The 14,282-nt window shown below is 41.8% G+C and overlaps 1 protein-coding gene across 1 annotated transcript in view; it reads left to right on the top strand.

The window, feature by feature from the left end:
* The window catches only part of Sgip1 (SH3GL interacting endocytic adaptor 1), a 205,400-nt gene that overhangs the window by 114,710 nt on the left and 76,408 nt on the right, over positions 1-14,282 (top strand). The window contains exons 5-9 of the mRNA XM_059254587.1: positions 328-411; positions 2,133-2,204; positions 6,403-6,459; positions 8,493-8,547; positions 9,494-9,669. Coding sequence (XP_059110570.1) covers positions 328-411; positions 2,133-2,204; positions 6,403-6,459; positions 8,493-8,547; positions 9,494-9,669 — 444 coding nt within the window. The remainder of the gene's footprint in view (positions 1-327; positions 412-2,132; positions 2,205-6,402; positions 6,460-8,492; positions 8,548-9,493; positions 9,670-14,282) is intronic.

Below are 14,282 nucleotides of genomic sequence, written 5' to 3' on the forward strand. Positions count from 1 at the left end.
TAATCAGCTGCCTATTCAGAAGGTTCAAAAGAACAGCTGTTATTGAGGGGGAAATGGACACACATTAAGCTCCCTGGGCCAAAGCGAGAACTAAAATAAATCCAGCGGTTAAAAATATATATTTTGAAAAACTATTTCTTATAATATTCTACCTAATGGGGTGCTAATTGCAGCCATAGCGGGAGTTTTTCTCCTGCATTTGACTTAAGAGTTTTCAGCTTTGGGGTGCCTTTTGCATTCATGTGATTCTTGCTATGAAATGTTTTTTAAAAAATAGAATGAAATTGATCAGACTTTGGGGACCTCTATAATCAAGGCTCTATTCAGCAGGGGAAAAAAAAGGCCCAGAAGACTCAGCTTCTCCTCACCTCTTGCTTCTGGCTCAGAGCCCTCTCCTTAACTCTGTCTCAGGTACTCTCCGCTTCTGTGTCCTCTCTTCGCTTCCGGCTTGGTCCTCTCCCTGGGTCCTTCTGTCTTTCTGTCCACGCCTTTGCCAGGCTCTGTCATTTCCTCTGCCCTCACTGGACTGCTCCTCCTAGCTTTTCTCATTCTCTCAGTCTTGTCTGGTTTTGTTTTGTTTTTTTTCTTTCTCCAACCCCCTGTTCATTGTCTCTGAGGCCCCGTTGCTACCTCTCTGGTCTCTGCTCTTCTGAGGAGCCCCAGTTTAAACATCTGCTGGACTATGTACCATGGTACCTAATGTTGAAGATGGCCACAAACGTGTGCTGCAGGCATTGGCCCAATGCCATGCAGGTCTCTCTGAGCCTTCCTCACACCATCCCAAGTCCTGTAAAATCAATTCTTAGCAGTGTGTGCTCTCTGTTATTAGTTAGAAGTGCCATAAATGTGTTTATAAGAAAGAGGAATTATTTCATTTCATTTCTTCCAGAAATAACACAAGACCTATTCTGGAAAAGGCCACACTCAAACATAAGTGTATTTTCTCTAAAAAAAAAAAAAAGAGGAGATACAACTTCATGGATAATTTGAAATTATAATAAATCAGCTACAAATTCTATTGAAAAACATTCAAATTTCTCCCAAATGGTTGGCCACCAAATTCTGAGACACAATGCTATGGGCTAGAGGGACTATCTCTGTTATTGGTATGTAGAAATCTCAGCCTGAATTTTTTCTAAACTCAAAATGAGTTTTTAAGATCTTGGATCATGGACTGAAACCATTTGATATGGTTGAGACAGCTTCTAGACCGTTGGCTGTTGTCTTAAGGCCTGGGGTTGGTGTTTGCACGTTCACTAATATGATTCTACCAGCCACAGGTGTTCTCAGCTAGTGTTTATAAAGGAGTCAGTACCCAAAAAGTCCATGCCCGATCTTCAGTGGAGCCATATGTCATTTCAGTTTCTCAGCACCTGATGGAGCCCATCACTGATGAGGCTGCATGGTGTGAAGGTGGCTGTGTCCTGCTGCTCACCAGCTGAGTGTGTTCCCATCCATCCCTGGCAGAGCTGTTTGTCACAATGTCTAGACCTCAGGTAGCTGTGTGTGACAACACATTCGAACCCAGAGACAAAATCTAATTGGTGCACCGTAGTCTTGAACTTTCCCTAAGCAGTTCCGATTCTCCACAAATACACTGGGGTACCAGGGTCAGAGTCCCTGGCTGTGAGAACTGTTCTGCTTGTCTCCAAACATGCAGACAGGAAAGGGCGCAGGTCTGGAGCTGTCCTCCCTGTGCCCTGTAGGTCTCTGTTGGCCTTTCGGAAGGCCTCAATAAGAGGAAAAGACTATGCTTTTGATTCGTAGATTAGAAATGCAATCAGAAGTTTCCCAGTTCTCTTCTGTATTGTCTTGGTGTCTGTTTTCTATTTATAGGCTAAGTACCATCTGAATAAGGATCCAAATGGCCCCTGGTGCCCCAGCTCATCTTCCACCTTCTCCCTTTCTCTCTTGGCTTAGTCAAACTGGCCTGCTGAATAGAGCCTCATTATGGGCCCCAAAGTCCGCTCTTTGCTTACAATCCCTGCCACGATTGGTAGGCTGCACAATTTGGTCTAGAGGTTGTCTCTATTGTGATATGTTTGCTGACTCCATGTGATTCTTTATATGTGTCTTGAAGAACAAACAGATCCTTTAACAACTTTTTTCTACATGAACACAATCAATTCCAGCAGCCCAGCCCACACGAGCCACCCTACCATAGCAAAGCAGAGTGTGCGCGTGAAGGAGGAAAGAAAGCTTCGGTAAGGAAACAGATTTTAGTTTAAAATTTCCGAGGGGTTGTAGAAACAGTGAGTAAAATCCCCACCTCAAATCTGGAAAGCATGATAGCACTATTTATTCAACAAGGTAACTGCAAATTACTTACTCACTGCCCAGATCCAGGTTTTAAATCAACCATACAGACTTCATGTGCTGATATCTAGCTATTCTTTTAAAGAATGATCAAGCCTAAGACTTGCATTATCTTTTGTCTTAGACAAAGAACAGAAATTTCCATTTTTCAGGTTTTTAAAAAGAATCTGCTGCCTGTAAAGGTGACTTTGACTATAATATAAATATCAGCATACAATTTGAGTCGGATTGCTCTTGGTAAAGTAAACTCCATCTATAGCAATAATACCAGGAGTTTGGCAGGACCCTGCTTTGTGGAAACCAGTGATCTTGACCAAGAAATCTAGAGTCAAGGATGCTAATTTGAGGCCAGACTGTGTATTAATTACAGCTGTGTGGCTCTAGGAAACTATTTAATTAAAATTCAGCCCCTTGGTCATACTTGGTTTCAAATACTGTGTAGCTACTCCTATTTGGTGTCTTCATACAGAACAACACAAAGGGTATTTTCATCTTTACGGGGCGTTCTAGTGGCCAGTGTTGTCATCTAAAATTGTTGACAAAGTGATTTAAATCTACTTAGGAGAAGATAATATTTTGACAGTACATCACATATTTTTAAGATCATTGTGTAGCTGTAGGCTGGCCTTACCAAAAACAGGAGCATTCACAGTGGAAACTTTGTTGAATGTGCAATTGAGAAAAATCATCACTATAGTTATTGATCTAGCTCCATGCTTCTCAGCCTTCCTAATGCTACAACGCTTTAATACGGTTCCTAGTGTTGTGGTGACCTCCAACCATAAAATTACTTTGTTGCTACTTCATAACTGTAATTTTGCTACTGTTATGAAGCATAATATAAATATCTGATATGCAGGATACCTGATATGTGACCCCTGTGAAAGTGTCCTTCACCTTCCTCCAAATGGGTCGTGACCCACAGGTTGAGAACCACTGATCTAGCAACAGTATCTGAAAATAGGTGATAAGAAAACAAAAGTAAAATGCCTATTAAAACAAGATGAGTATCCTCATGAGTGTCAGTCATCTTCAAAAACAGATACTCAGGTTATAAAAATTATACTGGATGGATGTCCAATTTTAGAAAAGAGAAACAACAGGGGGGCAAAAAAAGTACATTACTCAGGCCAGGCGGTATTGGTGCATGCCTTTAATCCCAGCACTTGGGAGGCAGAGCCAGGTGTATTTCTGTGAGTTCGAGGCCAGCCTGATCTACAGAGTGAGATCCAGGACAGGCACTAAAAGCTACACAGAGAAACCCTATCTCGGAAAAAAAAAAAGAAAAAAAAAAAAAAGTATTGCTCAGATTCCAAAAAGAAAAAAATCACTATTTAGGTGTCGGCGAGAAGCTGGTGCTCCCTTCAGCCTTAGGTCCAGCTGTCTGGTGACGTTTCTACACCACATCCCTCCCTGCTCTGAAGTCTCCTGTTGAAAACTGACACAGCCACCAGCTATGAGCTGTGCCTTGTTCCATGTTTAAAAACAATAACTACTTTTCCTTGTGCTTAGCCAGAAGAATCCCTGTTAAAACTTGGCTTACCTTTAACTTGGTAGTGTTCACTTGTGATTAGAGTAAATGACCACGAGTGAGAACAAGTTGCCAATTCCTCTAATAAAGCTACATGGGCACATGCACATCTACGCATCTGTGTGTGTGTATGTATGTGTATGTATGTGTATGTGTGTGTATGTGTGTGTGTCTGTGTGTGTGTGTACATACATGTGTGTGTCTGTGTGTGTATGTGTGTGTGTTTTGTGTGTGTGCATATGTATGTGCATATGTGTATGTGTGTGCATATGTGTATGCATGTGTGTGTGACTGTGTGTCTATGTGTGTATGTGTCTGTGTGTGTCTGTGTATGTGTCTGTCTGTGTGTGTGTATGTGTGTGTGTATGTGTGTGCATATGAGTGTGCATGTGTGTGTGTTTGTGTATGTGTCTGAGTGTGTGTGTGTGTGTGTGTGTGTGTGTGTAGTGCTGAATATCTGACAAAAAGAATGTATTGTTACAGTCTGCTGTTTGAATTAAGTACTTGTTTTTAAAATGCTTGTCATAAAACAAACAAACAAACAAAAATCCCTTAGGGTTTTCTTTTCCTTTGTTTTAATCTTCCATTGGTTTCCATAGAAACAAGGAAACATTTAGCAGGCCCAAATCTAGAAATTTAGTGAATTCTTTATGCAAGTGTTGGATATATGTTGTCAAGGAAAAAAATACATCTATACACAGATATACATATGTATATGTATAATTTATCTGAACATGTAGAATATCTTCAATTTGAGGCATTTTAATCACAGAGAATATTAGCAGAAAAGAAAGCTGTAGAACGAGACAAAGTGTGGATTCATTAACTTACCTAATTTCATTGAGTTTATAGTAGCAATCCTTTGTATGAAGGAATCATTTAGAAACTAGATAGCAGATTGATGGCAGTGTTACACCGATGGCAGTATCCATGGGCTTGTGTCTCTGGAGTCAGTTTAGTTCATTTGATTCCCTATTGTTAGAAGTCAAAGTTTCTGTTGAACTTGGTTGTTACATATGCTTTCTAAGGAATTGAAGCATCTTGCAATAAAAGCGTATACAGACAGACTGGTAACGCAGGAACTATACATCTATAATAGGAGGCAGGCCTGTTTCCAGGAGAGAGTACTGACACATTGTTGACCATGTTCTCAACAGTAGCCTTATAATGCACATAGGCAGAGCTAATACGACAGGTTTTAAAGGCCTTTGACAGATTGGGCAAACTGCCACTGGAGCTCATACCTCACGAAGGCAGTCCTATAGGAAGACTGAAATGATGTCTGCATATAAGTAAGCTTTGTAAGGAACGGGGAAGAGAGTGGTCATCATAGGCCCCGTGTTCCTGGGTGCGAAGCTTGGTGAACTCTCATGCAGTGATAGTCTGTGGCATACCACTATGACCTGTGAAGTATACCCCTCACTGAGCCATAGCTTCTTCTTAGAATCCCAGGCAGCATCCAGTAAGCAGTAGAGGGTGGTGATGGCTCTTCGGGGTTTCTACAAATCCTCTGTGCATATGCCAAAAGCTTCCTCCTCCTGTTTGTCGACTTGGATGGCTGCCAGCTACACTGTAGTGCAAGTGGCCTTACTTGAGATTCCAAAATGAAAGGCCCTGTCCTCATGTCTCATGTATCACCATATGTGTTGTTCCAAAGTCTGCTGTTGCTCAATGACTTAGTGTCACTCTGTGTGCTAAATGCAAGAATGTTGTTGAATGGACCTTTCATCACTAACCTTATTTGTGCTCTTGTCCAAAAAAATTAGAGAAGCTTATTACTTTCCTCCTGGAGGGTGCCACATACTTGGTCAAGTACTTGTGCTCATACGTCACAGTTCTACTGTGAGCCAAAATAAAACTTAGATAAGGAAGACACAGAGCCATGCTTGTTTCCTATCTTCTTGCAATAGTGTGTGCTTAGTGGAGGCACAGGGCACATGAGAAGAGAAAAACATCATTAATCTTCAAATTCTATTTTAATAATTTGATAAGAAGAGCCACTTGGAAAGAATAGCAACTTGAGTTTTAGTAACTAGAAGCTTAATGAACTGATCTAAAGCTGATTCCATTTGTATTTTATCAATTGAGTCAGGGGTAAAAATAATTTAAGCAATTAATGATTCAGCTGAACACCCTGGGTATATTGAAACTATTTGTATGTCAGCAGCACAGAGGTCAAAGGTTTCCATTTAAAATCCATTTGTATGATTTTAATCCTCAAGATATAGAAAGTTAGATCATAATGTAAACCCAACAAGTTCATTAGTAATTGAGTAAAATTTGCACAGCTAGCTGTGAATTCCACTAGGCTTGGTTTGCAGGCTTGTGAAATATGGACATAGGCTTCTCATTCAGTGCCATGGCAACCATATTTCCCACACAGTTACACCCTTGTGCTTTTTACTGTAGGATGCTCTAATCTGTCTTTCCGGTGCTGGATTTGATAGCTCATTCCAAGTACAGCTAAGACTTGAGTGTTTTTTGTCCCATTCTGTTGGGGTTTTTTTTTTCATTCAAATGTTTCCCTTCTAAATTTATTTTCAAATTTATTACAGAAAAAAAGCAATGGAGCACCAAATGGATTTTATGCAGAGATTGATTGGGAAAGATATGTAAGTATAAGAACTTTTTTGTGTGGACAGCTTTAAAATTAATTTAGGCACTTAGATACATAAGAGGACACAGAAATAAGTGTAAAACTACCTTTCATTTGGAAATGTCTGCTGTGTTTAGGATGTAGTGAGGTTCACAGCACCAAAGTCTATCTAACCTGGCTTCAAGACCTGGCCCCTCCAAGTATATGCAACCCATAACAGTCTGTCCGTGTAGCGCTTACCTAGTACCGTTGTTGTGAGGACCCTGGGCTAATTGCTTGCACATTCCAGGAACATACCAAGCTCACAGCTGTATCCAAAAATACTTTTTCTCAAATTAAATCTAGGTGGTTCTCTTTGTAAACAGCTTTGAATGTGGAGGCAAAAAAGTTAACTGCTGAGCCTAGATTACATGATGACAGCTATGTGGTATGAACTTTTCCCAGGTCAAGGGACAGTCAGTTGATTCTCAGGGAATGAAAGTAGATCCCGGCTGAGATCTAAACTCCCCCCATAATTCTTAGCACCATTACCATATGCTTCACTCGCCACAACAGAGCAGCCTGTTCATCCAACCTGGACTACCCTCAGATTTCTAATCATATAGAATATGTAAATTGTTTTTTGCGTCAGAGATCTCTCATGCTGCCCCTCCAATCCCAACTTTAGCAGGGCAATACACATGGTCCTTCCTTCATCTTCGCTGAGGATACAGTCTCAAAACTCATGGAGTCAAGACCACGTCAAACTGATGCTGACATGCCATCCTTTCAGTTATTGAGCTCACTATTGCCCAGTGGGGTTTTCATGTCATTGAATGAGACTGTGTCACACTTTTATAATAGGAACTAAGATGTGAAATAGGAACACCAATACGCACACTGTCTTTTTTTCTTTCAATCTTCCCTAACTTTTCCCTAAAAGTGTTAGCTTTTTGCTATTAGATTCATCTAGCAGTCTGTCTCCCCAGACTGGAGGGTAGAAACTTTAGACTCTTCTTGAAACTTCCCTCCTCTCTTTCCTCCTATCACCAAGAATTGACAATCAGTCCCTCCAAATGTCCTTGGTGCAGCCCATCCCATCACCAAAACTGGAGCCACACACAACCTTAGCAATCATGCCTGAGTTGATAGGCATATTTTCAATGAGTCAGTCTTTCTCCTGCCTCCAGTCACCTTACCATTCTGTCCCCAACATGCTCCACTGTAAGAAACTTCAGCAGCCCTAGCAAGACAAAACCACCACCCTGGCACACAATCCCCAGTGGTCTGTAGCCCAGACACCAGCCCCCACCCCCACCGTAGAGCTTATTTCCCAGTCCCGTCTCCTTGTGACTTCAGCCTGCACCACCTGGCACACAGTGTCTGTTCCTGTCATGGTATCTCGCCCCAAGCTCTTCCGACCACTGCGCAGAGATCCCACCCCCACCCTACCCTCTCTATCTGCACTGAAAGGCTTCAGCAGTCCCCCTTATCCTTACAAACTAAGGCTGCTGTCCCCTCATTTTTAATACCTAACATTGCTATCTTGTGCTATTTTCCTTTATAACTTTTGCCTCTGAGAACATGTTTTCATTTCCCTGGGGTCAAATAGTTTGCATTTCCATCACCCGTGTTACTTGGCACAGCCTGAAGTATGAAAGGCCTGATACTCTCTTGTAGACAGCACATTGGGGTCCTTGAACAAAGGACCATATCCTTGAACACAGATATAAACAAAGACTGCTTAGCATTCACTTCTAAAAGCTAAATCCTCAGCCCCTGAAAATAAGAAATTTGTCTATATTTTGAAGTAGAAGATTCTAGAAGCAAAACAATGTCTTTGTTGTTTGGGGGAAATAACCACTTGACATGCATTTATATCTTTTTTAATTTTTTTTGAGAATTTGAAACAGGAGTATTGTATTTACATCATGCCCACCCTTCCCTCTCCGGCCTCTAGCCTCTCACGTGCCCCTAACTTCCTCTCAATTACTCTTTAAGTGTTACTTTTACCCATAAGCATGTGTGTGTGTGCATGTGTATACATGTATGTGCATTTGTGTCTTACAGAACTCACCTGAGCTGGATGAAGAGGGCTACAGCATCAGACCTGAGGAACCAGGCTATATCCTTTCTTTTTAAATTTTGTAAATTTATATTGTCTCGGGAACCAGTAAGCTAAATTCAAGTCTCCCAGAGGTAGTGAAGTAACCAAAGCTACTATTCTTGGCCTCAGAGATGAACCAGCCCAGAGGGACAGCCTGATGGCTAATGCGCATGCACGTGCCTTGATCTAGTTGAGAGAAAGAGAGAAAGCAGCAGCGTAGAGGGAAATGTGCAGTCAAACAGCCTGCACACTTGTGACCGTGGCTTGTCTGCTGATCCCCGATATGGCAGTGTCATTTACAGTGAATGGCAAAGAGCTTTACTGTCTTCACCATCCAAGTCCCCCCTAAACACTCAAGCAACCTTCCTTATTCTGGCCAAATCCAAAGCACTTAAGACTCTTTGTAGGTGTCCCTTAAAGTAGCCTACAGTGTCTGGGGACTATAGGTGTCCCTTAAAGTAGCCTACAATGTCTTGGGACTATAGGTGTCCCTTAAAGTGTCCTCCAGTGTCTGGGGACTATAGGTGTCCCTTAAAGTAGCCTCCAGTGTCTGGGGACTATAGGTGTCCCTTAAAGTAGCCTCCAATATCTGGGGACAAGTTTATGAGTTCCTGTCTATGACCTGGGTGTGACACACAAAGTTCACCGGCCACAAAAAAAAAAACAAAAAAAAAAAAAAAAGAAAGAAAGAAAGAAAGAAAGAAAGAAAGAAAGAAAGAAAAGAAAAGAAAAAGAAAAGAAAAGAAAAAGAAAGGAAAAAATGTAGGATCTTGACCCGTGCTCCTCAGAGTTCATGGTCAGGTTCGTGAATAACCCTAAGCTTTTCCTCCTTCGATTCTATTTGGCTTTGGTGTCCTGCCATCTGAAGTTACTTTTGCTGTGTCTACCTGTAGCCATTCTTGTCTTGTCCTCACCAATAACTCTCAGCAGAAGAAAGAGCTAAGTGTCTTTAACTGTGTTCTACCTACCAAAGGAAAGCACTTTTATTCTTCAAGTGAATCCGAAGAGGAAGAAGAATCGCACAAGAAATTCAACATCAAGATTAAACCATTGCAATCGAAGGATGTCCTTAAGAATGCTGCCACTGTAGATGAGCTGAAGGCTTCAATAGGCAACATTGCACTTTCCCCATCACCCGTGGTGAGTGGAGTCCTTATGTTAAGCTTTGGTGAGGTTGGGCAGAGAGCTGTGTTCCGTCACATGTTCTAAAAGCCGCATGTGTTCAATCCGGTGAGCTCTGCATCCCCTGAGTAACTCACTCTTACCCTCTTCTAACTGCAGTTCCTGCGCCTTCCAAACTAGTAAAAGCGTATGAAATTGTGCTTTCTTTTATTTTTCTAATAATCATCAAGCAAACAAAAAATAAGTAAAAAGTCTTTCAGACTTACTTCCAGAGGAGACTTAATTTAAAAAGAATATGAACTTCACAGGTTCACTAGTGGTGTTTTAAAAACACATCTTAGTTTCTGTCTTCATGAAAGTACATAAAAGCCAAGGAAATTGCTTTTAAAAATACTTCCCCTTGTGATGTTCCAAAACCATAGTAAATAAATAAAATCTCACTAGATTTCTAAAACTCAGATTCTTCATTATATTTTATCCTCAATTTTTTTAAATACTCTTGGAATTTAGAATCCTCATGTACAGCTGTTGCCTTACTTGTATTATTCTAATTGTCTTCTCCCATGACCCAGGCTCCCGTTCCCCATTCCTAGCTACTGAATTTCTTCAGTTGCTGAGTTCTGAGTGCTAATATTTCAAGTATTTTCTCCCTAGGGTTTGAAAAATGCCAACACTGTCTTCTAAGAATAGCTGTGAACACAGATGTAAGCCCCATAATAAGATTCTCTTGGCTTCTCCTGGGACCGTCCCCTTTAACAGGGTCATTAGTAAATGCTGAACCACTTTCTAGGGGCTTCTAGAAATATCTCAACTAAACTTTTTTAAACAATTGTAATTGTTTATCCTTTGAAAGTAAAATTTTGCCTTTCTGGGATAAATTTAAAAAAAAAAAAAGCAAATCTTAGTGTCTACAATGGGTTTTATCCCATATGTTGGTGACAATTAAAATGATTGCTGATAGTAACCCACACATTGCAAATGGACTTTCAGTAATTTTTCATCATGTCTTCACCTGCTACCATAACAAAAGCATGAAATACGTTTCTTTCTCCTCTTCAATGGAAGGTACGGATTTTAAACTCACATACTGGCCTACAATTTGTAGTCATGGAAGTGTGAGGTATAACGCCCCCTTTCACTTCATTCTCACTCTTCAGCTGACATGTTGCTCACCACCTTCCACTTACTGAGTCACTGATTTTTTTTTCTTTTAATTGTAAGAAAAGCTATCTAAATGTCAGAAACAAGTTTATATCCCTTCTCTGTAGGGCATAATGAATTGAGTGGGTATTTGGAAATTGCATGGGGAGATGGAAGAGGCGAGTCCACCTGATTGAATGGATGGCTGCATAGGAAAATGGGCTTTCTGTGCAGGTCCCAGAAAGATAGCTAAAAGCTCACTGAATCTAGGCAAGGTGGGACCCACTGGGTCCAAATGGATGTGTGCCCAAGTCGCGTGGTACATCTTCGTCCAACCTGATACTCTGTTCCCTCTCCACTGCTGACCTTTGTTTTGGAATCACTACCTCACTGAAACCTGCAAGTAGATTTGAGGCTTCTCCTGGGGGTTGGACTGCCAGCCTCTTTTCTCCAGGGTCACCTGGCTTACCTTTTAAATGAGCCTTCTGCTTCCTCTCCTCCACCGGGGAGCGCAGCTACCGAAGCTGTCCCCAGCTTAGCTCCTATTCCATGTGTACCTGCTTCTCAGCAAGCTTCACCTATTCTGTGAATTTCCAGTTCTCTTCTTCTGTTTGGAACAGGGTCTAGTCTCTCCTTCACCAGCTCTTCTCAAGTAGGTTATGGAGGAGCAGCTTCTAACCCGCCGCCTTGCTTGGAAATCTGGTGAAAACTAGAGTTTTAGTGAGTAGCAAAATCCATTGGTATCATTAAACAAATATTGTATTTTTAATCCAGATCTCATCTTGGCCCTTGATTAAAATAGAGTATGTGATGCAGGGACGATACAGGGATTGACTCCTAGGTGAGGGGTATTCATCCCTGTTCTTTTTCTGATGTAGTCTCCTGGTAATACAGTAACAGGCAGGCAATGAAAATTACCCATGCTTGTTTTGGATCTCGTATCTGTATAAGGTAGAGCACTGGGGTTGAGGTGCTTCACCAGAGATAAAATAACAAGGCTTTAAACAATAGAAAGGTTTTATCTCTCTCCCACATTAAGATCAAAACTGCTAGACAGTTCAGAAGGCTAGAGAGTCCTACTCCCAAGTGTCACTCAAAAGTCTAGGACCTTTCTGCATCTTGCTCTGCCTTCCTGGGCTGTTGCTGCCTTGCATCATCAAGCACTTTCATATTTAGACTTTGAGAAGGAGGAGAAAGAAAATGGAAAGTACACATCACTACCACTGAGATCCTAACAATAATTCGACTCCTTGGACAGATTGACTGCAAGGAAGTCTGGGTTGTCTGGGTAGTCTTCTGGAAAGACATGTGACAGTATAAAATTCTGGTTCTGTTACTAAAAGATAGATTAACAAATGATAATTAGGACGACATTGGCAGCTTCTGCCACTGCATCATAAATGGTCCCAGATTAGTTGGGGGAGTCCATTAGGAACCATGTGAAAGGAGGTTCTTTCAAAAATGTCTAGTCATCAATTTTTAAAGACCAGTGATGCTATGCTGCATGTTAGCTGCCATCAAGTTGAATAGAAACAACATTCTTCTCGGGTACCTTGTGTGGTCAGTGTGCATCTCTCCAGCAATAGGAGTGATTCCTCTGTCTTCATTGTTTTTTTGGTCATTTTATCTGAGATAAGGTCTCACTGTATATCACTATGTAAACCAGGCTGGCCTCAAACTCAAAAAGACCTGAATGGGGGGATTAAAGTATGCACCACCACTACTGGCCAAAGGAATACTCACTGCTTCTTCAAGCAGGGTATTCATTGTTGAACATGTGTTTTGATTTTTATCCTTGATTGTGGTTGTACAAATATAATGTCCCTCCTTTTGCCAACTGACCTTGAGTTCAACACTTGTGAGATGCTGTGGATAGAGAGAGATAAATGATTTTGTGCATCCAACAGCAGCTGTGTTGAACTCTGGAGCTTGGATTAGGCTTTCAGGTAATGTGTTTGACTAAGGAGAAACTGCTATACTACAATATCATCGATACTCTTAAGAGCCATGGTAAGACATGACCTTGAACAACTGAGCTTTCTGCAGCTGAGGCAAATGTTGAGACACGCACAGTTGAAGACTAACTGCCTCAAAGTTGGTGTAAGCAACCCTTCTTCAGGGGAATACATGACAGATTTTGTTCTTCACCCCGAATCTCCTGCATTTGACACAGAGCTTTATGAATCATTGCCATTCAATTAAATACTTGTGAGTCAACAAAAGGGAATGGGACCAGGCCAAGGACGGAGCAGTGTGGGATGTCGCTGCTCTCTACTTCTACACTCATCCTCATCTTGTTCTCTTCTGTTCAGTCAGTGATGACTCACCCCACTGTGCCCTCATGCTGGCCCTCATGTACTTCCTCCAACTAGTTACGATGTTAGAAGTCATAAAGCTGTACTTGGGAGACATTAAGTGTCCAAAGGCCCTGGGAAAAGGAGACAGGTGGGAGTAGTTACCATGGTACCTGAGGCTACTGCCTTCATTTCCATGTGCCTTCTGGAAGTTCTTTTGTTTAAATACTTGGCTTGAGAATTTGGGTCACTAACAGACAGCTGCAATGTAACAGAAGGAAGGCATGGATTTGAGCTGGCCTGGCCACTGGGTTCTTCCTATGTCTCTTTAGATGAGTCCTAGGACTGTTATGGAGGGCATATCTCCTCACCTGAAAACTCAAGATCATAATTCAGCCCTGGGGTGATTTGGATTCTGACTCTCACAGGCCTCTGTCAGGGGCAAATCTCATTTGGCATTCCATTGTCCAGCCTTAGTGGGATGGGGAGCTGCTTATTAATGGCTCAAGGACTGGTGCACACAGATTCCTGGTAGCAGTATCTGACTGCCATTGGTGCTTTGCAGCCATTGGCTTTCTCATCACTATCTGGCATTTTTTGTTTTATTTTTCTCCCTTTTGAGAGTGGTGATGTGCTTCCACATTTCTAGTCCTGCCCTGAGAGCATGCTATGTCTTCATGCCCTGACATGTGTAGAAGGCATTTCCAGCTCACGGCTGGAGTTAGGGGCTCAGCATCTCCTGCCTTCCTTGGACTTTCCTTCTTCACCCAATCTGATTTGAGGAACTTTTCAGTCCAGTTTCTCTATTCTGGACAGATGAGATTGATCTTTCTTCTAACACACATGGAAACCACACTTGCCACTGAGGGAACAGTGGTCTGGTGAGAAACACGACTCCCCTGAGCTCAGCTTGCTAGCTCTGCTCTTCAGGCAAAGTGTTGACACCTGTCTGGGACTCCAGTGCTTGAGCTCTGGAGTGGGAACGGCAAGCACACTGGGAGACAGTCAGTGCACTGTCATTTCCATTCTGCTCTTTGCAAAGTCTGAGCAGACGAACACCTCTGTTACCCTACGTTACAAGGTGACAGCTTGGTTCTCTTTTTTTAAAAGGTCTATTTATTTTTATTTTATGTGCACTGGTGTTTTGCATGCATGTTTGTGTGAGGTTGTTGGGTCCCCTAGAACTGGAATTACAGA

This window comes from Peromyscus eremicus, chromosome 2 (genome assembly GCF_949786415.1).
Source record: "Peromyscus eremicus chromosome 2, PerEre_H2_v1, whole genome shotgun sequence".
NCBI classification, from domain to species: domain Eukaryota; kingdom Metazoa; phylum Chordata; class Mammalia; order Rodentia; family Cricetidae; genus Peromyscus; species Peromyscus eremicus.